Source organism: Dipodomys ordii, unplaced genomic scaffold (genome assembly GCF_000151885.1).
Source record: "Dipodomys ordii isolate 6190 unplaced genomic scaffold, Dord_2.0 Scaffold86, whole genome shotgun sequence".
NCBI lineage: Eukaryota > Metazoa > Chordata > Mammalia > Rodentia > Heteromyidae > Dipodomys > Dipodomys ordii.
In genome coordinates, this window is record NW_012267302.1 from 5,385,915 (window position 1) to 5,413,628 (window position 27,714).

Here is a 27,714-nt window from a genome sequence, read left to right on the forward strand (position 1 = left end):
TCATAGTCAATCGGTTTCTTCCCCTCTTTTTTTCTCTCTCAAATATACTTGGCAATAGCCAGAGAGTCAGAGAAAATGACAGAAATGTCATGATAGAAGGAACGAAGGAAGGAAGGAAGGGAGGGAGGGAGGGAGGGAAGGAGGGAGGGAGGGAGAGAGAGAAAGAAAGGAGGGGGAGGAAAGATAGAGAAAGGAAGGAAGGGAGGGAGGAAGGAAGAAAGAAAGAGAGAGGGGAGGGAAGGAGAGAGGAAGAAAGGAGGGAGGGAAGAAGGATAGAGAAAGAGAGAGGGAGAGAGAGGGAAAGAGAGGGAGGGAAGGGAAGGGAAGGAAGAGAGAAAGGAAGGAAGGAATAAACAAATAATAAATTACTTGGTACAAGCCAAGACCACTCAGGATAAAAATGGCCACTACTAAAAGTGACATTGTCCAAGAAGCATTGTACTCATTAACTGTCTTATAGAATTGTAACCCCTTTGTTCAACTCTAATAATATCGATAAATTAAAATAGTCACTATGTTTGCTAGTCTTTTCTACCATGTGGCATCTGCTAACAACTGCAGTACTATCATGAAAAGCCCTGTTATCTTGCACAGAAATGACCTTTGGGCCCTGCCCAATGGTTGTCAGTTGTAATATTGCACTAGCTTGCCTTCTTCCCAGGGACAAAGAATGAAATAATAGCACTTATCGCAGGAATGGAGCCATGTGGTTCACATTCAGATGCTCTAGTTCTGGTTCATAAATTGCTTCCGCTGCACTGGGGTATGCATATTATGACTAGACTCAGGTTTAATAAGAAAGTTCCTATTTCTGCTTAGATGTCATAAATATATCTGCTCAGAATCTGTGGCTTCTTTCGTTTTTTTAAGCCATCAATTTGATATGCAAAATGTACTTACAGATCATGCCAAAATTTCTTTCAAATTCAAAATGAATTCAGCAAAAAGAAAAAAAAAACAGAAGGAAAATATCTTACCCAGGCTTCAGAGGATTGCAAAAGCCTAGGAGATTGTCCCTCATTTTAATGAAAATCAACGCCATCTATATGCCAGAATCAAGGTGGGAATTCCTGCCCTATTCTGCTAGTTGTCCATATGGAAAGTTGATTTCAGTCCAGGCTTTGCGTGAACACCCACCTCACCATTACAAAATCCTATCTCTCACCTGACATTTGTCTGTTTCAGGCTTCTCCACACAGGCTGTGTGTGTGGTGTGGTGTGTGTGTGTGTGTGTGTGTGTGTGTGTGTGTGTGTGTGTGTGTGTGTGTGTGTGTGTGTGTCTTGGGGTTTGAACTCAGGGCTTGGGCACTGTCCCTGAGCTGCTTTGGCCCAAGGTTAGCATTCTATCAGTTAAGCTCTACTTCTGGATACTTGGTGGTTAATGGAGATGAGAGTGTCAGGGTCTTTCATGCCTGGACTAGCTTTGAACCACAATTCTCAGATCTCAGCCTACTGAGTAAGCTAGAATTACAGACATGAGCCACCCACACCTGTCTGGCAGGAGAGTTCTGAGGGATGTGTTACTTTCTAAAAGTTAAAAACTAGCCAGCTGGTGACTCACATCCGTAATTCTAGCCAAACAGGAAGCTGAGATCTGAGGATCTTAGTTCAAAGCAGTTCAAAGCCAGCTGGGCTGGAAAGTCTGTGAGTCTCCTATCTCCAATTAACAGCAAAATGCCCGAAGTAGAGGTGTGGCTCAAATGAGTGAAAAAGTGAAGAGACAGCACCTAGCCCATCCACTGAAGCTCCACTACCCACATGAATACATAAATGATTTACCCCTTAAGGTTATTACTATATTAAGGTTTTCTTTCAACTGAGGTCAATGAGCCAGAATTCAAGGAAACAGAAATGGGAGGGCCATAGCATCTGGTTTTGATTCCTGCTTTCTCTCACTAGGTGGCAGTGCTAGACAGCAAATCTTTCCAGAACGGTGGCCTGGAAAATGCAGTAGAGCTCTAGAAGGGGCTAACCAAGGACTGGAGGGAGAAACACACCTTAGTCAGGTGGGTGCATGGGAGAATATGCCCTCTGTTGCCACCCAATGAAGCCTGGTTCCATCCTTTCTGCCAGATGGGAGACACTGCTGTCTTTAGAGCAAGTGAGGCCACCATTGCAAACAATAAATACAATCATTTTCTTTTTATAAAGGGACAGGGGATACGTATAAGAAGTCCTCAGTTTACACTTAGCTCATAACATTTGAAAGGATTTCTGACCCAGTTTGCAAATTCAAGTGACAGTGTTTTTAAATTTGCTAAAATATTCACTCACCCCAGGGAATGAATGCTTGTTGGTTTATTTATCTGATGTGGGCTGTTTGTTATTGCCAGCAGGTGCCAAATTATAGGCTTTGCAATGGATACTAGACAATAGATAGGGTAAGAAAGAAAGCCGCTTAATACGACCATCTCCTATAGAGAAAACACCAGGATTACATGTGTTTCCAGCAGAAAAATAATGCTGCAAAGCCATACCACTTTCTAAAGGCTAAGGAAAATAATAATAATGGCCAGGTTTCAGTGGCTCAAGCCTGTAGTCCTAGCTTCTCAGCAGGCTGAGATCCAAGGATCTCAGTTAGAAGCCAGCTCAGGCAGGAAAGTCTCGAAGACTCTCATCTCCAGTTAACCAACAAAAAAGCTGGACTTGAGGCATGGCTGAAGTGGTACAGCACTATCCATGAGCACAAAAGCCAAGTGAGAGTGTGAGGCTCTGGGTTCAAGTCCTAGTACTGGCACACACACACACACACACACACACACACACACACACACACACACACACACACACACACACACCCCACAACTGATTAGTAGTTAACATAACATAAAGACTATATAGCACAGTTGCTATCCATAGACTTTCTGTAAAGAGCAACATAGTAAATATTTTAGACCTTTTGTGCCCTACGTCTCCATTTCATTGCCCTAGACAATGTGTCAATGAAATCATGTAGCTGTATTCTTATAAAACTTTACTTACAAAAATAGTTGCTGGGCACCGGTGGCTCATGCCTGTAATCCTAGCTACTCAAGAGGCTGAGACTAAGGAGCATGGTTCAAACCAACCCAGGCAGGAAAGTCTGTGAGACTCTGATCTCCAATTAACCACCAGAAAAGGAAGTGGTGCTGTGGCTTAAGTGGTAGAGTGCTAGTCTTGAGCTGAAGAGCTGAAGGACAGCACCCAGGCCCAGAGTTCAAGCCAAACAACTGACAAAAAATAGACAGTAGGATAGATTGGTCAACTGTAGATGTTTTTGGTGATCCAGGACATGTAGATGTTTTTGGTGATTCAGGACATCAGCAGACACTCAGTATAATCAAAAGTGGTTTGGAAGAGACAAGTTCATTATGAGTTGAGTGAAATGAGTAGAAAGGAAATGGGTGGATGCCCATCAGGTGAGGAATGCCAAGGTCACAAAGATGGCAGCTCCCTTTAATGGGGGTAAGAGGAGCTTTGCACTTGGCTGGAATCTAAAGAGGTGAAATTAACAGAGAGCCACACAATAAAGGTAGAAGGGGAGGCTGAGTAATACAGGACAAAGACAGAAAGATTAAATCTTTAAAAAAAAAAAACAAAGAGGAAGGCAGGAAGGAAGGCAGGAGAGCAGGAAGGCAAGAAGGCAGATGGAAGAAAGGAGGGAAGGAAGGAAGGAAGGAGGGAAGGAAGGAAGGAAGGAGGGAAAGAAGGAAGAAAGGAAAGAAGGAAGGAAGGAAGGAAGGAGGAAAGGAAGGAAGGAAGGAAGGAATACTGCTACCTCAAACTGACCAAGGCAAGTTTTAGAATCCATCAGGAATACAGCAAGTTAACCATTTGACCATCTGCCAAATCTCTATCAAACTTAAACAGGGAAATTGAGTCCTACAACTGAGATAGCAGAACACAACTGCACTTTTCAAGTGTTGGTTGGTTATCTCTTCAGAATTATAAAATATGTTTCATAAACTCTGAAAATGCTCATCACCCATCATCCACTCTTAACATTTGCAAGCACCCGAGTCCAGGGATTGAGCTCTCTAGGTGGTGAGAGGATATTTATTCAAATGACTAGTCTTGGAGTTGGGGAGGAATCAGGCCCTCAGAGAGTCCTTGCCCCTGGAGAAGTGAGTTGAAGGGCTGGGGAAATAGGAAGCCAGCCTTCAGGGAAAGGGCTGGGAATTAAGTTGTGGGACCTCCCTGCTCCTTTTCCTCCAACAGATCCACTTCCCATTTTTCTTGAATTCACTTAACCAATCCCTGGAAGTTAGAAAGAGATATCCAACAAACTGGTTCTGGAAGAGGCTATTAAAGCTATCCCCTGACACAAGTAAGCCAGGATTTTGGAACACATTAGGAGAGGATGGAATGGAAGAAAGACCAAAAGTTTTCTAATGGCTCCTCTGTTCACACTGGAGCTGTAATATGGAATAGAATGAGCTGGGTCTGTTGTAAGATGGAAATGCTTCAGATTTTAATGTCAAAAAGCTTCTGAAAATGCCAAAATATGTCAGGAAAGATACTGATGTTTGGGAAGCATTAAAAAATAGCAAGGTTTACTGAAATACCAGAATCCTGAAAACACTCACAGTAGCAAGTCTGTCTTGGATTCATGTTCAGGACTCCAGAAGTGGTTTCTAGCCCAGCTGCATGAGCATCCCTTGGGAATGGGTTGGAAAATCAGGCCTCAATCCCAGACATCTGTGTTGAAGGCAGACTTCCAGGTAACCAGGATGTACACTGAAGCTTGAGATTATGTGGGTTCATGTTCTACCGTGACTATCCTTAAGCAGATGTGTAGAAGCATTGACATGATAGACTTTTTTGGAAGGAACTTAGTGGGTTTGGGCTTTTTTTGGGGGGGGGTTTAATACTGTCTCCGGTTTGTAGGTATATTCCTCTGGTTTAAGAACTATCACTGTGCAGGCTCTGGTTGTAAAATGGCCTTGGACTCACAGTGAAATTACTCAGGGAGCTTGAAATCATTTTGATGGCTGGGTTCCACCCCAGCAATTCTCATGTCCTGGGACTGAAGTTCGTTCTGACCTGGCCAGCAGGAAATGGCCAAGCTTCCCAGGTAATTCTAGTAGACTGCCAAGGTGACTTTAGCCTGTAAAAGAGCCACCCAGGGCTCTTGAGGAACAGACTTCCTCAAATCTTGCCATCTCCCAACGAGATTTGGCAGGTTTCAGGATAAGTTGAGATTTTCCTTTCTAATAAGCTTGCCCATCATGTGCTTGCCTGCAGATCACACACCATGAGCAATGATGCTGTAGCAAGAATATGTTTATACTTTTTCAGATACCTAAAGTCTCCTTTGAGCTAGGCTGGCCAACTTTCTTCCATCTGTTCTTCCTCCAGACTCCCATAAACTTACGATTCTTCCTTAAACAGTACCTACTTGATTAAATTATCACCATCTCATCAAGGCAAGCTCTGTGGTTGCCCCTTCTGTAATCCATTTGCATACAGGTGTCTAGTTTGATAAATGCAGTTGTTCTGCCTCTGAGCTCCTTTCTAGTGTTCATTGTTCCCTTCTCACTCACTAGCAAGGTAAATCTGTCCTGGCCATAATCCTATGGAAAAGAATAAAGGGATCTATTTTTTTAATATAAAGATGATGCAAAGGTAAATAGATGTCCAGTCCTAGAAGTGTAAGTTGCTGAAGGAGCAGTTCCAGAAACACCCCAGATGAAGTACAGCCATCTGGAGAAGCACTGGCATCTGTGGAAACCTACTGCTGAATTCATTCCTTGAAGACATTCGTTTTAGGAAGTTATTTCCAATTTGGCCCACAACAGAGTCATGCAAGTCAATGAGGATTTAGAATTTCTGCCACCTACAGAGGGCATCTTATTTAAAGCATGTCCCTGACAAAGCAATATCAAGAGAACACAACTGGAAATCTCTTAGGGAAGTGTAATTTCTTGAGAAGCACTTTTTTAAACTGCTACAGCAGCTCTATGAAATCCATCTAAACATTGAGCATTCTGAGTTGCTTGATATATTTTCAATATCATGTGCAGTAAGTCCCCCCACAACATCTTCAAACAAAAACAAAAACAAAAAAACAGAAAGCTCTGGCAAAGGGTAGAGCCCCATGCCTTAGTCCATTTGGGAGGCACCAACAAAATACCTCAGTCTAGGTAATTTATGACAGAAATGGATTGCTCATGGGTTTGAAGGCTAGGAAGTTCAAGGCCTAGGTACCGGCAGATCTAGTACCTGACTTCTTGCCTGCTGCGTAGATGACCCCCTTTTGTGTGCTCACATGAAAAGCTGGATAAACGAGCAGGCCTCTTCTATAAGGCACTAATCCCACTCAGAGGGCTCCACTCTCATGACCCACGCAGATGTCTTTTCTCCCAGCACACCTGTGCTGGAAGTAAGCTTTGACTAAGGAATTTTGAAAAACATACTCGGTTCACAGCAACCCATAATCTTTAAAATTATATTATTTTAAGATGATTAACAGTAATTGTAGGGCTTTTTTTTGTTAATTTGGCTACTTGTGTAAAATGGGCCAATAATCTCAGAAGGGGGAACTTGTCAAAGGGAGTGAGGAGGCTTAGTTATGTTACAGAAATTGGATTCAACCAATTGTTTTAAAAGGACCATGTAATTTTCTCCCTAACTTTTCATCTGGAGTACCAGCGAAATCTTATTCAGAAGTCTCTCTGCCTTTTGTCAAGGGAGTGAAACAAGGAGAGAAATGAATTTAGTATTTGATTTGGTTGGATGAGACTATTTTCAAAAGTATAAAAATAATATCTAGGGACCTTTATAGGATGAGAGTCAAGGTTCCTTACGTTGAGAAGTCTTGGCTTTGGAGATGGATGGTCTGTGTTTGAAAACCAGGCTGAACTCCATTCCTTACTCATAATATACACATGCACACATGCATACATAAATATACACACAAATATATACACACATGGATGTATAGTCTGAATACATTCAACTGCATTATATTTATAAGAGCATCTTTAGGATTGTTATTTCTCACTTTCTTTTATTAATGTTAATTTTTTTATCCATCATGGGGCTGGACGCTGTCCCTGAGCGATTCAGCTCAAGGCTAGCACTCTACCACTTGAGCCATAGTGTCACTTCCAGCTTTTTCTGCTTATGTGGTACTAAGGAATCGAACCCAGGGCCTCATGCATGCAAGGCAAGCACTGTACCGCTGAGCCACCTTCCCAGCCCCTTATTAATGTTATTTTAAAATGAAACTACTTAGTAACTATACTTAGAACGATCTGTACTTAATGCATCTAGGAATCAGAGCTGGAGATTGGGCTGTCCTGAGGTATGGAGTGGGCACAGGTGACTTCTGGCTCATGGAGGCCTGTCCCTCCAGAGCTGAGCTGCAGGGGCTGAGAACTCTCTTGGGGGAGAGTGGGAGACAGAGTTCATGGTTACAGCGCTTGAGTCAGTTTCAGTTAGCAGATGCCAGATCACTTGTGGGAATCTGGGGTGAGCCTGTCCCATGCTGATAACCACAAATGGTCGCCTCTGAACAGGAGCTGCTGCCTTCCTCTCCCTTCCCTGGCTACTTCAAAAATGAATCTAGATATAATTTAACATTAAGTGAAGTAAGCCAGGCCCAAAGAAACATAGGTCCCATGGTTTCCCTTATTTGCAATATCTAGTATATGTATGAGTCAAGCGGAAAAGGTCAGATAATGTGATGTCAGGAAAATGAGCCCTTAGACATGTATTTTAATGTTTTTTTTCTTTCATGCATGTGTTTCTAATGCATTTATAAGACTATCTCTTTGTTGCTTTGTATGTCCCTCCCCCAAAGTATAACCCCTGCTTTCACTATATTTGATGTCAGTATAACTTGTGGAGGAGAGGGGGAAAAAACAGTTGTTTAAGGATACAGGTGAACCGAAGCAAAAAACAAAAATATAAGTTGTCATGTCCAAAACGAGCTTTACAACGTCGGTGGGGGGGGGGGGGGTGATTGGGGGGGGTTGGGAGGAAGCTGGGAAGGGATGTGAAGGGTAAACAAAGGAGGAGGCTGCAATGCTTGGTAAGAAATGTACGCATTATCCTGCCCATGTAATTGTAACCCCTCTGTACAGTATGTTCACAAATAAAAAACAAATTAATTAATTAAAAAAAAATGAATCTAGAAATTCCATGACCATCCTCTAGAAGGCACCAGAGACCGTTTGTAATACTCAAAAGACCACTTCACAGCTCCAGTAGAGGAAGTAGCTGGAGCCAGACATTTTTTTCTCTCCACCCCGCTCTCCTCTTTCCCTCCCTCCCCCCCACCCACCGCCCTGCTGTGTACAAGAAATCCTGGTATTTAAACTGAGGGCTCAGGTGCTGTCCCTGAGCTTTTGGGCTTCTACCACTTGAACCACAGCTCTAAACCCAACTTTTTGGTGGCTAATTGGAGATAAGAATCTTTTTTAAAATTTTATTGTAAAGATGCTGTGCAGAGGGGTTACAGTTGCATGAGTAAGGCAGTGAGTACATTTCTTGTTGAGCACTGTTTCCCCCTCCTTTGTTTTTCTCCTACTATACTTTCCCTCCCCCACCTCCCTCACTCCTTTCTCCCAACACCTCCCCCCCCCCGAAATAGTAAAGTACATTTCCAACACAGTTTCTTGTGAGTCTCATTGTTGCAATGGGTCATCCTGTGTCCCTATTTCAGCATTTTTTTTATTTCCTCCCCCTCCATATAAGAATCTTATGGGCTTTCTTGCCCAGGCTAACCTCAAACCATGATCCTCAGATCTCAGCCTCCTGAGTAGCTAGGATTATAGATAAGAACAACCAGGGTGCAGCTCCAGTGTTTCTTTTGTAGACTATTGTTTGCCAAGCCCTTAGATACATGAAATTTAATATATATAGGATGGTAGGGGTATTTTTGAAGATGACTTTTAAACTAGTGCTTTTTTGCTATCATCCATTCGAGAAGGTTATTTGATTCTTTTGAATATAGACTTGTCACCAGTGGTCCTTTCACTAAGAACCATTTCAAAACTTTTCTCCAAGCCTCTACTGCATTCCAAGTGAGAAATTATGGTTTTTATTACCCCATACTCATATTCTAAGGCAGCATGGCTGGATAGAATGTTCTAGAATGATGGAAAGAGCTGTATATTTGTGCTATCGGGCACAGGAAGCACTAGTGGCATTGAGCTACTGAATAGTTGAAATGCAGGTCTTTTGAGGTACTCTACCTACACTGAAATAGACAAATGTGGCTAAAGAGCACTCATTGTGGACAGTGCAGTTTAGGCTGCCAAGCCTGGCAACTTAAAACCTGGGCCTCAAGCTATGCCCAGACGCTTATAAAAATGCAAATATCTTCCCCTACTCTACTGAACAAAATTCCATCGGAACCAGCTCTCCTGGAGCTTCAAATGTCCTTGAACACTTAGAAAACAGTCATTGGGAAAGAATTAACTCAAAATTCATAGGAGAATGATACAAGTAGTTCTCACCCATCCTGTACTTTAGACACAACTGGACAACATTAAAAAAAATACTGAGCTCATCTCCATCTCTATCTCCAACCCAAAGATTCTTCTGTAACTAGTTAGGAGTAAGCCCTCTACACGAGGTTTGAAAGCTTTCTGGTGCTTTTCATTTACTTTTTGTTGGTTGTGGAGCTTGAACTCAGGGACTGAGTGCTGTCCCTGAGCTCTTTTACTCAAGCTAGTGCTCTACCACTTTGAGCCACAGGACCATGTCTGGTTTTCTGTGGTTAATTGAAGGTAAGAGTTGTGGACTGTCCTGCCCAGAGTGGCTTTGAAGGTCATCCAGTTTCTGACCTAGGGGTCAAGAATTGGGTTCTAAGACTCTTCATGTCTCATATATTCCATGGAAACCACACTTTGGAAACACTACCTTGTATTTTAAACACAAGGTGTTCAGAACCAGACTGACCTTGAGATGTGGGTCTTGGTTCTTCTACCACTTCCCACCTGGGAAAATTATTTTCATCCCAAAACTCCGGCTTTCTCAACTAGGATAAGAGTTGTTATTCCTTAAGTTACTGTAGAGATTAACTCAATAAATGCCTGTAAGATGCAAAGTCCCTGCTCTTACTGAGCACTCAATAATTGTTAAATGTTTTCATGAGAACACTTGCTCACTGGGTGCTGGTGGCTCCTGCCTGTAATCCTAGCTACTCAGGAGGCTGCGATCTGAGGATTGTAGTTCAAAGCCAGCCCAGACAGGAAAGTCCTGAGATTCATCTCCAATTAACCACCAGAAAACTGGAAGTAGCGCTGTGGCTCAAGTGGTAGAGTGCTAGCCTTAAGCTGAAGAGCTCAGGGACAGCACCCAGGACCAGAGTTCAAGCCCCACTACTGGCAAAAAAAAAGAACACTTGTTCATTCATTCACTCAACAAGCAGGACTTATGTGTCAGGTACTGTTTGAGCCAAAACACAAGGTAGACAAGGTCCTTGCCACACGTACACAAGGATATCCACTGGATGGCACAAAGTAGACAGTTTATGCTGCATTTAGAACACCTATCATTGGAGGATGAAAAAGTCAAGATCAACGCATGCCTACTGGAAGAATAGGGGAGAGGCACACTGGAGATAGAACACAATGGAGGGCCTTAGTGGAGAGGGGTACAGGGTAGAGAAGGAGAAACGTTCTCACAGCATGAGGGGAAAAAGCTGAGGGCTGGACCAGGCATCATCGGAGGAGGGGAGGCTGGGAGTCGAGGCTATCGGCTGGGGCTTCATACACTATGGATAAACCATACTCTTATTTTGGTTTATGACTTGTATATTTGTTTGTACATTTTTCAATATGCTCCAAGTTACTGACATCATAAAAACCCTGAAATCAGTCCACAACTTTCCAGCTTGGTCCATACAGTAAATCTTGATAAAATATCCTTACCCAGAGCAGAGGCTGGTCAATGAAAAATCTAACTCTTAACAGAACAACGTTGATCTCCCTGAAGGTAGGCATGCCCAGCACAGAGAATAGCCCTGGGACCACATACCCTACTGAAGAGGATGGGCAGCAGGAAGATGCCCAAGACTTCAGCAGAGCTCAGGAGGCAACCATGAAAGAGGAAGGGTGGTATTCTGACTTTTGTCACCACTCATAATGATGGCATGCCATCATGACCTCTTGCCTTGTTGGTACTCTTGAATTTAGTCAACTCCACAGAAGCAAGAACTCATGATTCCTCAGAAAAGTGGGCTTTTACGGGGTGACACTTTCAAAAATATGTACTCATTACCTGACTTATGTAACTGTAACTCCTCTTTACAATAACAATTTTACAAAAAAAAAAAAAAGGAAAAGAAGAAGGCTTTGATGCAGGAACATGGAGACCACCACGCTCCCCTTGGTTGCTGAAGCCACACATGAGGGCACCACTTAAGGAAGCAACAGTTTGCAAGTCTTAGTAGTACATCTGTTTCCATGAATAAGAAAAAAGTCACTATAGAGTCGCAGAGGAAGGACTTCCCAAAAGTCTGCTTTGAGATCAGGCCTGACAAGCTGGGGGATGAGGACTGACATACACCTGTGATTTCAGTACTTAGGAAGGTGGGGCCCAAGGATCATGGAGTTCAAGGGCAGCCTGGGCTGTGCAGCAAGAATGAAAAGAAACCCAAGCAACTACAAAAATAAACAAAACAAAACCACCTAGCTGGACCACTACAATAAAGGAGGATGGTAGAGCCCTGAGTTGTACCTGAAGCCTTGTGTTTCAAAGGGCTATGCCACACCACTGGCAGATCTGAACGGGGACCAGTTCCCCAAAGAAGCTCTTGGTGGATCTTTGGGCAAATTGCTTAACCTCTCTAAGCCTTGGGTTTCCCTTTGATAGAATGGGAGTTATAAGACCCTTATTGCCAGGCAGGATGATGGCCTTTCAGAAATGCCTACATTAACCTGCAGGACCTGTGACTATGGTACCTCACCTGGCGAGGGAAGACAGCCAGCAGACATATTCATGCTGACAATCAATCAGCCCTAAAATGGGGAGATTGTCCTGATACCCAGGTGAACCAATGTGATCACAAGGGTCCTTGAAGGTAGAAAAGGAGAAATTGGGGAGGAGGTGACAGAATACAAGATCCAAACAGTGCCCACTGTTGTTGGATTTGATGGTGGACCAAGAGAACATGAGCTGGGACAGAAGTGGCCTGGAAAAGCTGGAAAAAGAAAGGCTATCTTCCTGGAGCCTTCAGAGAGGAGCCAGCCTTGAAAGCATCTTTATCTTAACCTTAGAGAGGCCCCTGTGACCTTCCCAGCTGTGAGATAATCCACGTGGTTGCTTTAAGGCAGTGTGTGGTTACCCGTTGCTGCAATGAGAGAAAGCAAAGGCACAGCATCTTGTTTTGGACCCCAGAAAAAAAAGATGGCGTCCTCACGTGGGCATCATCCACCTGCAGGTGTGGCGTTCTCCCTCTCTGCTATCAACCCCAGGCCCTGCAGGTCTCAGTGAGCCTTAGCCTCCTATGGGAGTTTTGAGTTTCTTCTGCTCCTCCACCCACATGAGCGTTCTCTCTCTCTCTCTCTCTCTCTGAACTCCCACGGCCTTTCTGCCCTCACCTCACCATTTCGTACTTAATTATATAGTGGGTGGTATAACTTGCTGTCACTGTGTGTGTGTTTACTTTCGTTCCAAAGTAAGATTGAAACCTTAGCCTCTAACGAGAGGTCTACACTTTGTCCTATCGTTGTTGTTGTTTTTAAGGCCCTGTACTTTGCTTTTTATAATCCTGTTTTAATCACCTTGTGACACATGAAAAAGGATAGCCCAGGTGTATATTTAAAAGGAGATACCTAAATTATTCTATTTTCCCTGTGACCCGGTATTTATTTTTGTATATTTTAGCAGTTTTCTATTTTGGGATAGGAGTCTACTGAAAGTTTTAAGGTCTAAGGCCAGATCCAATACAGATGAGAGAATCAGGCAAATAGTTTTCCATATTGTTTCAGCGACTGTGACCCTGACCATATCTCAATTGTATTAGACAGGATGAAACCTGTTGGGAACCAAAGTACAACGTGGGAAGGGGGCAGTCAGGTCTGTATTCTTCTTATCCCAGGGCTAAGGACACAATCAATGTTTAATAGCAATAGGGTTCAGAGGGCTGGAGGTGGAGCTCAGTTGTGGTGGAGTATTTGTCTAGAAAGGTCAAGGCCCTAGGTTCAAACCCCCTCTTCCCCCTCCCCATCTTCCTCAAGGACCAAAATAATAATAAGAAAAAATGGTGTTAGATATCTGGCCAGTGACTCTGTTTCTCTAACTATCTCAGATGACCCTCAATCAAAACATTCAAGTGAATGAAAGAAGTATGAGTCCCTGCTCTCTTCTGGGGACATTGCTCCTTAAAAGAAAAGACAAACAAAAACCAGTGGGATCTCTCCAGAGCATGTGCTTCAGGTCTCAAAATAAGATGCATCTTTTAAAGTACACTTATTTTAGCTGGGTGGGGGAAGGATGTTGTAAGGGAAACAACATTGAATAAGCAGGCATGTGGGAACAGGGATTAAAATAAGTAGCAACTTGCCACCAGAGATGTGGATGTCTTCACATCCTGCGGCCTTATTTTTGGTTCCATTTGAGTTGGTCTTCTCCTCTGGTGCTTTAAAATGTGATGGGCAGTTTGGGAAGAGAGGGCAGGACTTAGTCATGACTTCTGTGCACTGGCTGTTCACATTCCCTTAGCAGAACTCTGCAGTGAGCCTAGGAGTTGGCTGCTATTATTTTTCAATCTTAAAGGGAGTTAGACTGACGCATCTGAGCCTACAATGGGTTAAATGATCTTGCTCGGAGGAACCCATTGCTAAGTGGCTAAAGGCAAAGAGAATTGAGTTGGGTGAGACCAGAGTTAATGGAGGGTGGAGGATGGGTGAGAGCTATTGGTCTGTCTCCCAGATGCAGTAGACTGGATTCCCAAGATGCTCAGATACACAGGGACTGCCCTCATTTTCATACTATTTCTAGAAACTGGAAATGTCACTTCCAAGGGGGAGACATGGGAAAGTGGCAACACAAGAATGTTGTTTTTTGTTTTTGTTTTGGACAAGGTCTCCCTATATTGCTCATTCAACCTCAAACTCAAGATCCTTCTGCCTCAGCCTCCCATGTGCTAGAATTACAAGACTGAAATGCCACGGTCAATGGGAATGTTTATTCTTAAGGAAGACTTCCTCTCCTCTTGTCACCCCAAGTGAAGTCCTGCATGAGTAAGAAGAGATGGAAGAACACAGTCATTCCCAATCGAGTTCTCAAAATCCCAAATCTTCCAAGGGTAAAAAGTCAGAGGTGGAAGGACAGAAGACAGGTATGGACAAAATCTGGGATTAGCTGGCCCTTTGACAATTCAGGGCTGTGTTGCCTTGGACAAGAGAACTAACCTCTGAGCTTCATCTGTAAATGGGGTATAGTAATTCCACGCCATAGGCTTACTCTGAAGATTGAGCTGATGTAGGCAATGGACTCATCAAAGTGCCCAACATGTGGCAGAAACTGAGTACGCAGCTATGTTTCTGTGCTCCAAGATAAATCACATATATAATGTGCCACTTAACAGGCCAGCTCTTATGCATGGCAAGAAATGCGGTGTGGGTTGTGCATCGAAAGGCTGGGATGTTGGCTTTCCCTCCTGTTTATACCATAGTGGCCACAATAGCCCATCAAAGTACATGTGGGCCTGGGATGGACTTGTTTCTTACATCTTATCCCAAAGCTCAGCCAGCAAAACCTGGACCCTTCCACTGTCCAGAAGATAGAGCTGCCCACAGTGCCCTTGTTTTAAGGGATCATTTCTTCTACTTTGTAGGGTGGATCTCCCGGGCAGCTCATTGGTATAATAATTGTTCCCCAGTGTAACAACCCATTATTAAATCAGACAGAGAAATCTCTTGAAAACATTATTATACTGAATAATTATCTCCCATAAGAGGCAGGTCAGTTTGGGATCTCACCCAAGATCAGTGATCAAAGAAACCCCAAGCATTTCATTAGAGGTGTTCCCTCTTACAAGACAGAACATGCTATTTCATCATCTAGAAGATTGTTGGTCTACATTTTGGTTCTGAGAGGATGAATGCTTCATCATATACAAAATTACTTACTTATATTTTAGGTCCATGGTTTATCATCTCTCCACCGTATTTTAATAACTACTATTATTTCCCAGTCATTTGGGCTAATTCCTGATGCAAAATAGGTTTTCAATTAAACATGTTTAATGAGCCAGGCACTGGTAGCTAATGTCTGTAATCCTATCTACTCAGGAGGCTGAGATCCAGAGTATCATATACATAGTTCAAAGATAGAATAGGCAGAAAAATCTATAAGATTTCATCTCCAAAATAACTATCAAAAAGCCAAGAGAAAGGGGTGACTCAAATGGTAGGGTGCCAGTCAAGCAAGCAAGAAAGCTGAATGAAACCCCCTGAGTTCAAATCTTAGCACCACCAAAAAAATTGTTTAATGAATAAACAGCCAAAAAACGTGTGTCCTTAGGAATGAGTTGAACCTCAACTGTGGAGAAGAGAATATTTGTACCACAACCACAGCCTCTGCGATCACCTTGATTATTCAGAGCATGAAAAAGGATGGACACTCACCATAGAATTCAGATTCATGAAGTGAGCAGAATGGAAGGTAATTTAGTCCAAACTCACCACTGATCACATGGGAAAAACTGAAAGTCCAAACAAGCAAAGTGACTGTTCAAATGCACAGAGCAATTAAAGCACAGCCAAGAAATGAAAGTTGACCACTTCCTTTCCTTTCCTGTCCCTTCCCATGTTCTTTCTCTTTCCTTCCCTTTTCTTCCCTTCCTCTCTTCACTTGTGTGTGTGTGTGTGTGTGTGTGTGTGTGTGAGAGAGAGAGAGAGAGAGAGAGAGAGAGAGAGAGAGAAAACACGTGCATATACAGGATACGTGTTTGAACTCTAAGCTATGTTTTCTTTTAAGAAGATCTCCAGTTAAAAGCCTATCTATTGGGAGTGGATATCAGGAGGATCAAAGTTTAAGGCTATCTTGGTAGAAAGACCTCTATGTTAAAAACAAAAAATAGGCATGGTGGTACATGCCTGTAATTTCAGGCAAATGGAAGAAACAGGCAGGAAGTCAACAGTCCAGGATAACCAGGACTTTACCTGAAGTTCAAGTCTTTATCTGAAAAAATAACCTAAAGCAAAAGGTATAATGGTATACCTGAAGCAGTATGGTAAACACTTGCCTAGCAAGCAGGAGACCCTGAGTTTAAGCCCCAGTATAATTTACCAAAAAAAAACAAAAGACAAGTTTGATTCAGATGACTTCACTCCCCATAGCCTCCATAACATAGATTCTAAACTTCTCTTTAAGAATCTTTTAAAAAACTGGTTGGGATGAAAGTATCTTAGAGATCACAGAGTCTAACTTCTATGTTACAGAAGAAAAACAAAAGGCAGGGTAAAGAAACCTGAGTTCCCCAGGTCATAAAGCCAGTTAACAGTGAGCCAGGAGCTCAGATTCTCCTCCCACAGGCACACATGGGGTCCACTCAGGACACACCTGGAGTTTGTGTTTGGCTCTCCACCTACTGGATAGAAAACCCAGTAGAAGCAGCTGCACCTTGGACCAGAGATGAAAACGTCACCAGTCAGCAGGTAAATTTAATCATAATGAGAAATCTAATAGGAAATGGGATCCCTACAAGGATATAGACACACATATGTACGTCCACACAGACATGCAGGTGCATGAGTGTGATTACATATTTAAGATGCTTATTTAACAAAGAAAACTTGACACCAGGTATGCAATAAATTCACAATGCTACCAAAATATCAAAACATTTTGCTAACAGAAGTAAGTACACCTCGAAATAACATCTTTTAGAAATGTTATATATCCATAGCTATGAAGTAAAATATAGTATTCTTTGGTGCAGCAATTTATGTTCCAGCAATGTGAAATGATAGAGTCATAATTGCAAAAATATATGGATGGAGAGAGGTTATTATCGCATTGTTTATAATGAGGGGAGGGGGAAAGAAAATGAAAACGTTCAGGTGGCCATCAACTAGGTTTATGACAATGTTTTCTGTGCTACAAAAAATAATGGAGTTTTTCCACAACTGTCATAAAATTTTATAAAACAAATTATTACAGAGCTGAGAGGATGTCCATTACATATTCACAAGAAGAGCCAAACTGCAGTGCAGCAGGATTGGCTCAATTTTCAATGTAAATAGCTCCCTCCTCAATGCTTCGTTGGAATGAGCATGGGAGAAAGTTGTAGAGGTATAAGGGCATAAAATATCTCAAGGGCAAAGCCTAAGGGGCGAGAAGAGACGAAATGGATGCTATTTTCTTTTGTTCCTGTTTTTGGTTTTTAAAATACACATATTTTTATTGTAACGATACTGTACAGAGGGGTTATAGTTACATGAGTAAGGTAATGAGTATATTTCCTATAGAGCATTGTTACCCCCTCCTTTGTTTTTCCCCTACCCTTCCTTCCTTCCACACCTCTCCAACTTCTCCAACTTTGGAAAGTTGTAAAGTTCATTTTCAACATAGTGTCTTGTACATGGCTGCTATTTATTTTCTTTGTTCATCTTTCACTGTTTTCACTGATTACAATATGTATGTGTTACTTTTGAGAAAAATTAAGCCAAAAATATAAAATATAAAGACAGAGGAACCCCAAAATATTCCTCCAAGTCTTATTTCAGCTTCCCTTCCATCTCAGTAGCTACTATGGAAGCAGAAACACTTCCACAATTTCTTAACAAATTAAAACATGCAGGAAGTAAAAGGTGAAGCTGTGGCTTTACGCTCTTTGCTTCTATGACCATCTTCTCAACAAGTTGTTTTCCCATCTAATTGTCCTAATCCTGATGCAGAAAGTGACCTCTTGAGGGGAAACAGAAAATGACCTCTTGGGAAGGTGCAGGAAGTGACCTCTTGAGCAAGTATAGAAAATGATCTAATAACATAATACTAGCAAAAAGTCTCCTTTATACATGAAGACAGCTTAGTCTTCTGGAATGCCAGAGATGGCTTAAGAAGCTGCCTCTTGCCCTGCCTCACAAAGGAATTCACAACTATAAATAACCCACACATAGATTAAGAACTAGACAGAAGATAACTCTGGCAGACAAGCCATCTTGGGCACCGGAACCAATCACTCTGGAAGCTGGCCTCGTGCCCGTGGACTTCTTTAATCAATCCTGACTCCAAGTTCCTGAATGAATAGTGACAGAGCCATGAGTACAGAAGTCCTGGTCGTGACAAAGATGGCCCCTGAGCTTCAACAATGATAAAACTGAAGCACTAACTGGGCAGATCTTTCTGGACTGCTGTCCCAAAAGAGAACTGTCACCAGCAATTTCCCGAGCTCTGAAAGAGTTGTTCACCTTCATACACAAAACTTTCTTTGCACAGGACAAGTCCAGACTCCTTGCCTACCCTAGATCATATATTGATTGGATCATGGCTCAGGAACTAGTAAGAAGAAAGCAAAAGAGATGGACTTACCAAGCCAACTTCTGTTCAAGTACACAGATACAAACACGGGAGGGACCGTGAAGAAGTCTACTACAGAGTTCACCTCCAGCCAGAACCACAGCTTGTCGTTGGCTGCAATAAACTGGGGAAAAGAAGAAACAGGAAAGAGAGAGGGGGAAATGAGAATCATGGTGTTGTGTTGACATTCAATCTATAATTCTTTTGCCAGAGAGTAAATTTTAGGTTTTTTGTCATGGTCTGGAAGATGTTCTATTTATCACATATGTTCTCCTATATCAATCACATGTTTATCTTCTTGGAGACACAGCCATTTCTACAAAGGGACTATAGGCTATGTGAACTTTCTAGAAAGAATCAGACAATATATTCTTTGCAGTTTCCAACAGCCTCATAGAGAGTGTTGAGTAATCTCACCTTCAGTAGACTCTCTAATGTAAATATAATTTTGTGCACACACACACACACACACACACACACACACACACACCCCTCGGAAATTCAGATTATGGACAGTACTGTGTACAATAGGTTCTAGTATATGCCTTCAAGCTACAAATTCTGCCAGTCTATTTTCCTTGCTCACCCTCTCAGTTATTCTCTGAGCTGAGTACAGGTAGCCATGATTTTAAGAGCTAAAGGGCTTGTTCCACTTAATTTTAAAGAGCAATGGCTTTATGTTTGAACAGGGGGAGGACAAACATTTGGCCAATAGCAGTATCATCATTATTTCAATTAGTTTTTTTCCCCTTGAAATAGCGTTAATATATTCTAGTTAAGGAAGGGGTCTCTCACACACTGGAAAATCAGAAAACAGGTATGTTGTTTGTCCTGGAGGGACCTTGGGCTTCACCTTGCCTGTGAGGGCTGAAGCAGATTCGGGGATGATCCCTGGGTTTAAGCATACTAAATAATAATTCAAAACTTACCCGCAAGCCAAAGTAGAGAAGGAAGAACACGTTGAAAGCCATGTCGATCTGTAATGTGAAATCTTTGTAGAAATTCTGGCAGGATTCTATTGGGCTATTAACAGGAAGAAAACAAAAAGCAAGAGGTAAATGGAAAAACATCATCACAACTCCCACAATGCCGAGAAATGATGCTAACACAGGATAAAGGATGAAATGAATGTTCATCAAATATGACATTTGGTTTTTCTACCCTCTGTAATGATCAAGCAAGCATTGCCAAGGGGCTTTCCATTCAATCATTCAGTGTTTTGTTCTTTGCTTTGCTTTTTGGGGTTTGGGAAAGCATTTATGTATGTATTATTTTTTAATCATCATTCAACAGTTGAACTAAGAATCTAAAGAGAATCATGCAAACACCTTGGAGGAAAGACAAGCAGGAGGAGAGATGATCATCAAGTTCCTTGATTTCATATTAACCCTTAAAGAACTGACTTCCTTCTTTAAGAGGACAAACACCATGGCTAAAAAAAAAACATCAAGCTCTTGTGCCCTCCAGCATATTCGAAGTGGAGTTCATTCTCCATCAATACAGTGGCCATGTTTGGATTTTTAAAAAGCCATTAAAGGACTAGTAAATAAAGGACCCAGGAGCATCTCAAGCAAGCCATTGAGAAGATCCTGGTTGATTTTCTACATAGACTAAATATGGACTTTCTCTGAGATACCCCGATCTAGGGATGAAACCATTACTCCACCAACAAAATTCAAGATGGTTAAACCAAAGTGCTGAAGCAGTACTCTAAGGGTTAATTTTTGTTTGCTCTGGCATGCGAGTTAACTGGCTCTGTGTGTATGTCAAGCAGCCAATGCACATCCCCAGCACACTCTATTTTCTTTAGGAGAAGGAAGTTCACAAGGATACTACTATACAAACTGGTACATCGCTCCCATGTGCTTTCCCATGGCCAACTGATCACAGAATCAGTGTGTGAAAAGTCCCAAGGTTTGAACTGAGTGGGAAGCAGGAAAGCCTCCTAAACATCTCAAAGCTGTGAATGAGAATTCATGGTATACTGTTATCCGTAAACAGATAACACCCAGGCCAGGAACAAGAAAGTAAGTGAGCTGAGGGAAAGAGGAACAGAAAAACCAAAATGTTTTCCCCAAGTGGGAAGCAACACGGACCTCTCCTTCTAGGAGAGAGCTAGCTTGAGATGGAAGATATTTCTTGCTAGCTGCAAGATGAAGGATTTCCAAGCAGCATGGGCTTTGGAAATCATTGTAGGCAATACCAGTTAGTATAGTTGTACTTCAGTAAGGACAATGCTTGCTTTTCAACAGGCAGGAATCTGTGCAGTCTGGGAAATGCAAGGGCCCACCTAGAGGCATAGTACATCAGTCTGTGGAATTCGCTCATCATGTAACATGCATTGGCTTTCTCCATTCTTCATCCCGATTACAGGTCAGCCATGCCCCTTGCCATCTCCCAAACCACCAAGATGTGTTAAAACTTCCAGACAAGCATGAAGAGTACACTGCATTTGTGTTTACAAACTAAGCAAACTGCACAAAAACAACTGCACTGAAAACAGTGCTTTTACAAAAGTTATGACAACAGCCTGGTTCTTTCTAAGTCAGGGAAATGGAAGGAAAAAAAAAACAATGTGGAGTTTGGTTATGCCAAAAGGAGGCAGAAGCTAAGAGGCAATACATATTACAGCCTATCACTTCTTTCTGCCTGCTAACCTGCATAGGTGCACATTTAAATGAAGGAAAAAGGAAAAAAAGGAAAAGCCAGGGCCAGAGTGAATAAGGTTCACTTCTGCAATTCCCTGGCTATGGTGAGACTTTGCTTATTTCAAGAACAAGACCTACAAGGTGTGCCCATATCAGACACCCTGGCTACTATAGTTATAACCATGTTGTAGCAAACTTCTTTCCTTGTTCCTTGCTTTTTGATCATTTCTGTGGTTCCCTCTGTATTGTTCCTACCCCAGAGCAATAACTTGAAAAGGTTTCAAGTTAGAGAATACTGTGTTGAAAAACATAACACCCTTCCCCCAAGTGTATAGAAAACAAGGCACAAAATGTAACAGACCCCTTCTCCCTGTTCTTTCAACAATTTAGAACTGACTGCATCACCATCTCATGATGATTTCTTGAGTCCTAGCTCTCATTAAGCTCACAGGTAGTATGAGCTACTATACCCTGACACATGACCCAGTGGGGAAGGGGGCAAAATAGTTAGGTGCTGAGACAGGGGAAGATCCAGAGTGACCAGGGAATGTGTTTTACTTCCCTTTGAGCTATTTCTTGCTTACCACAGGAGGCCCAGGAGCAATGCCATGTCCTGGTTTTTCAAGTGGCATCAGAACTGTTTACCAGGATCCCCTCTGAGATAAACCCTTCAAGTACCTATAGTTCATAGACTCACACAATCAGAGGCCCAAAATGGAGATTCCAAAGCTTCATTATTTCACCTCCTGTGTGGAAACAACCCCAGGGGAAGTCCACTGATCTTGTAAAAAGAGGATACATCATTCAACAATCAAAAGCTTGACTGACTGGGATGTATCTTTCTCTCCAAGAGACTTCTTCTTTATGAGTAATGATTAGAGAATGAAATGTAAACTCCTCTTCCTCTTCATATTAAGTAGAAGGGTTTCCTTGTTCAAATACATAAAATTTTTGAGTATTAGCAAGGAATAGTGTCTGTTTAAACTACAAAAGACAGCAATTCTGGATCATACACTTGAATCTATAGCTTCGTTCTACTGATGCTTTGCCCACATCAGAGAAGGCTTTAGGTGGGTGCATGTCACCAGTAGGAAAAATGTCTATGTGGTATTTTAAGAATGGAAAGCCCTTAGTTGTGACTTTGGGAGCAATAGATGGACTTGCATCTATTGGTTAACCAATGCCATATAATACAAAGACTTAATAATTCTCAGTAGCTATTTGTTCCTAGGGTCTTCTCATACAGAGATCCAGTGTGATGCTAAAACCTTAGACAAATATGGGATTTTGACCAAGATCCTAGAAGTACTTTTATAGGAAACTTAAGGAAGAGTTTTTTTCTCATAGGAAAGCATTCATTATAGGATTGAGGCTAAACTATAAACTCATTTCCTCTTTACTCTCCAAACACTGTATTTTCAGTATAGATAACTCTAGGGAGGAGAAGTGAGACTCACCCAATATGGGAAACGTAACTCTTCATCTATTCACCAATATGATTTCCAATACAAGTCCCTGAGCAGGAAGATGCAACAAACAGATTGACTTTGGAACTTGTCTTTCAAAAAGACAAGGCTTTGAAGCAAGGGCTGACCTGGCTTTTCTTCCAAAGGGAAGAGAAGGCAAAAGACAAAAATCTCCCTGTTGACGGTTGTTCTTCTGGAAGTCTGAGTCAACTATGAGAGGGTGGAACTGGCCCTTCTCAGCCCCTATGCTGGTGCTCCCCAGGTATGCTTTCCTGCCTCTCTGTGTCTGGCTGTCGGCTTCGGCCTGGACTTGGAGGGCTTCTTAAGTTCTATGCCTTTGCCCCTATTTCTGAGCTAGTAGGTCTGGCATGAGGGAGGATTTGTTCTTCTAAAGGTTTCCCCCAATAATGCCAATGCTGTTTACCTGGGGACCCCACTTTGAGAACCACCGTTTCTTAAGAATTTCCTTCAACTGCATGCTAATTACAGGCATTGCTGTTCAAGAAGATTTCTAGTCAGACCTGAACAGAGATGAGGAAGGGTTTGAGCCGCCCCCAGATAGCCAGCTGCATAGCACTTAACTAATTGCTCAGATCAAGGGGTTGAACAGATATTTTCAGTTTCAGATGTGAGCAAGAGGGGGGAAAATTAAAAGGATACAGGGAAGTAATTACAACGCCACCGTGCAAGCGTCACCAGTGGACGTTGCAATTAACGTTCAGAGAGCACCTGCTGAGCACATTTTCACTCTCAGATTAAAAGGAGAAATGATGAGGTCTAGATGGGGAGGGACTACAGAGAGGGTGTTTTATAGGAATAAAGAAATGTGAAGCCACAACAAACATTCAAGAGGATTTAATAGGCAAGGGACTGGCTGAGGCACAAAATAGCACTTTGTGAAATAATTTCCTACATTCAGATTCTCCTTGCTCTTGCGACTGGTCCCTTTTTAAATTGAACAGGGTCTGGCAAATTCCCATCAGGATTAGAGCCCACCAGAGTGCTGGCCCCTCTGGCACCACAGACTTGAATCCATTTGATAAAATTAATGATGGCAGACGCTTCTCTTCTTCTCAACTCTAAAATATTGTCCGATTAATTTAATTAAAAGATGCCATTTATGCAGCATCCTGGTCCCTCCTGCCTCATGCATCAAACTCTGAGCCTGGCTGTGAAGAACCTCCAAAACTCCTACTTCCCCATGGATCTCTCAGGTTGCTACTGTGTTTGGTCCAAATCCCTGGCCATCAGGAGCTGCTGCCCTCATTACTTCATAAATGGGACCTAGGTATCCCCAAGTCTATCTACAATTTTGCTGTAAACTCTTCAAATATTTTTCTACCCATGCCTTCAAATCTCAGGCAGCATTCAAGGCCAATCTAAAGGCTTGGCAAATAACTGTGTCCTTTTCCTTCTCGCCTGTCTCTGAATCTCTATAGCATTACAATTCCTATGTGCTTCATTCAGTGCATGGTCAAGTATTCTTCAATATAATAACCCCTGGTAATAGTTTTATATATACTATTATACTTAGTCCTCACGATATAGAAAAATGAAATAGATACTTGGTTAAAATCTCTGTTCTAGAGGCAGAAAGGCAAAGATTCAAATACCTACCCAAGTTAAATGGGTAGTGGAGTTGGGTTGGAGACAAGTTAGCCTTCCTGCTACACCATTTTGCCTTTCTGATAGGCTACCATCAGAGAGAATGGCCCTTTCTGCTGAGAGGAAGCTCTTCCATTGTATGGCAATAGTTCCTAGTAATCCGTCTGCTTGTTCATGACCCTCAACCTGCTCCAAACTCTCCTCACCTTCTCCTATTCTAGAGTAAGAATGAGCATAGTAAAAGCTGATACTATTTAGATTCTTTGATCACTCCTAATTATGAACTCAACAACAAACCTGGCATCCCATTCCATCCAATCAGAATAGAAAGGAAAGATGACATCACATACACATGTATTACTTGGGATTTATCTACAGCTAAGGAGTGGAAAGATATGAGTGATTTCTGTTAATATCTGGTATATTGGACAAACTAAGTGCCTTAACTTGCCTGCCTACAAAACTAGGCATATAAGGTCTCCACTATTCAGGCTGGGACTAGTTTTAAAAGGGAGTCTTTGCCATATACCCCAATCTAAAAAGCAGTGTTATTATTTATATGCATGTAGGTCTCAGAAAAGTATCTTCTGAACTAATAACAATAATGGCTTTAGTGTGAATATGATACTAATTAAGTATTGAGAAAAAGATTGCTGTTATATAGAACATTGTCTCAAAGAAATGGCCAGCACCCTAAAACTTCTAGGTTCTGAATAGATCCATGTCAAAAGTTTTGAATCTATCTGCTTTTCACAGAGCCAATTCCAATTTCCTAATCATAGCTGTGCACTTTAAAAGTTTATCTTTCCAGAACTGGTTCTTTTACTATTTATATGGGGTGGGGCATATGTTCAGTAAGCTCTGTCTTTTTTTTAACCAAACTGAGGCAAGTATCCTAGATTAGTAGTGATTTTATCACAAGACATACATATTGAGATAGATGTCTTCTAAGCTGCTATCCTTGACAAATGGGTTTGTGTTCAATGAATAATCAATACTAATGATAATTACATCAAAACGGGATGCTTGTTTAATCACAAAACACTTTTCCTGGACATCACAATGGTACTAGTGTGACTAGAAAATACTTTGTGTTACTTTGTGGTATCGATCTACCATGATTCCAAGTTCACTGGTTAAATGGCTTTGTTGGGAAGTCCTCAGTTACGATTTGTATCAATAGATCCATTTATCTTTCTGACAGCAGCTTCTAATTATGCCTTTGTTCAAATGATGAGAAGGGTCCAGCGGCCATAAACATATGCATGGTTGGAAGTGTGTTGAAATAAATTGAGGCATACAAACCCTGGCTGCTCTCTGAATCCTTAGTGCTCTGGATCTGGAGCTTTGAGTAATATGGAGAACACTGGGGGAATGCTAGCAATAGACTTCAGATCAATTGTATGGCACAGGGTGTCTACCTGAATAATTGGTCCTGAGGATGAGGTATTGTTCTAGGAAACAAAGAGAATGACTCAAGTTGTTGATGGAGAGAACAAAACATGTCAGTTCCTCACACACTGGGTTTCTCAATGGAACATGAGTATATAATTTATTTCCATAAAATTCAGATGAAACTTCCTGCTGTTTCTTCAATATTTTCTTTCAAGAAGATTTAGAAGCCTTGAGGCCCCATTTTCATCTTCATTCTCTATTTTTAATCTACTACTGCACGTTAATGGAAAGAAAAATAGGAACAAATCAACCTCCACAACAATCAGCAAGTTGGTCATTTTGGATACAAATGGATGAATTAAAATTCCACTGGTAGCACTTCTAGTTTTATATTATCTTGGGAAAACAAGTTGACTTCTCCAAGCTTTGGTTTTCCTGTCTGTAAACTGGGGATAAGGATACAAATTTTGGAGGCTGTTATAAGAATGATAGCTAATGACTAGGTAAGTATACCTCAACAAGTTAAAGATGTGCTTAAAACTATTTAAAAATGGTGATAATAGTAATAACATTTCATAGAAATTGTCCCCAAAAGGTAATGATCAAAATAAACTAAGATTGATAGACTCAATCTTTTTTCCTCCTTCTTTCTTTCCTTCCTTCCTTCCTTTCCTTCTATTCTTTCTGTCTTTCTCTCTTTTTCTCTTTCTTTCTTTCTTTCTTTCTTTCTTTCTTTCTTTCCTTTTTTTCCTTCTTACAATCTTTCTTTCTTTGTACTGGTCCTAGAACTTGAACTCAGGGCTTTAGGTTTTTGTTCACACACTGTCCACACCCCCACTTCTGCCATTCTAGTGATTACCTGGAGATAACAGTCTCACAGATTTTCCTATCTAAGCTGGCATCAAACTGCAATTCTCAGATCTCAGCCTCCCAAGGAGCTAGGGCTACAGATGTGAGCCTCAAACACACAGCAGAATTCATTATTTCATTTATATCTGCTTTGTTGTACCCTTATCAAGTCTTGTACTATAATCCAACTGGCTGGCAAGATGTACCATGAACTCTTGATCGGAGATTTCACTAACTCTTGATATGACTCTGTATATTGGAGTATTAATTTGGGGTTATATTACAGAAACACAGGGAAGGCTGTAGTTCCATGAAGATGGCCTCACTTTGGCATATGTATTAAATAATTAGCTAATATTTCTTGACAGAGAAAAACACACATCATTTTACTCAGTGCTCACAGGAGGATGGGCATTCCTCTTACCCCCGGGTCTTTAGGGATAAAAGAGCTTCATTTACCCTAGTGGCTTGAAGTAGATCTAGAGGAGAGGCAAGGGATGAGACAATCGTGCATCTTCTAAATATCTTTTCTAATTCTACTTCTATAATATCCATTTCTTCACTGTTGGATCTTAGAATGATGTCCAAGACAACCTACCCACTAATGCTTATTTTCTCTAGCATGTCTACATATTACAATTATTTCAATCACAGTTGTTGCCAGAGTAGAATTAGTACTCCTATTTGCCAGCAACTTTTATATAATAAATCAGAGTCCAGCTATTACATAAAGCATGATCTTGCCAAACAAGAGCTTCTAGATTTGTTGTCACTAAAGTGCCAGAAGAATCATAAAGGATTCGTTCTTATGCACCCATTTCCCTACCTCCACTAATTCTGCCCATCTGTTCTTTAATAAGGTCTCATGCAATAGAGGAAAGTGATGGAGTAGGTGATTTGAAGAGTACTAAATGAATTCAGACTCATGAACATACCAAAAAAATCTAAAATTCCTCAAGAGCAGGGTCAATAAGCCATGTATAGGTATGTGGTGATTCTTGTGGGTGAGCATACATATGCATGTGGACACACATGTCCAGGACCCTTCACTACAAATATATGTTTTTACTCCAACTACAACCCCACTCTGGGAGAGCCTGGGTGAATTGACAAGATATAGAGAAAAGGGGCCAGAAAAAAGTCCCAGTTCGAAGGGAAATCTGGAACCCAAACACCAAGCGTGTGTGTGTGTGTGTGTGTGTGTGTGTGTGTGTGTGTGTGTGTGTGTGTGTGTGTGTTCTTAACTTGCAGAAACATCTACTTGGGAATAGAATATTCATCAAATTGCT

The 27,714-nt window shown here is 41.6% G+C and overlaps 1 protein-coding gene across 1 annotated transcript in view; it reads right to left on the bottom strand.

The window, feature by feature from the left end:
* Positions 1-27,714, bottom strand: part of Kcnma1 (potassium channel, calcium activated large conductance subfamily M alpha, member 1) — a 697,588-nt gene that overhangs the window by 266,655 nt on the left and 403,219 nt on the right. Inside the window, exons 4-5 of the mRNA XM_013025679.1 lie at positions 19,392-19,485; positions 18,475-18,586 (exon numbers count right to left, since the gene is read on the bottom strand). Of these exons, the coding sequence (XP_012881133.1) occupies positions 18,475-18,586; positions 19,392-19,485 (206 nt within the window). The remainder of the gene's footprint in view (positions 1-18,474; positions 18,587-19,391; positions 19,486-27,714) is intronic.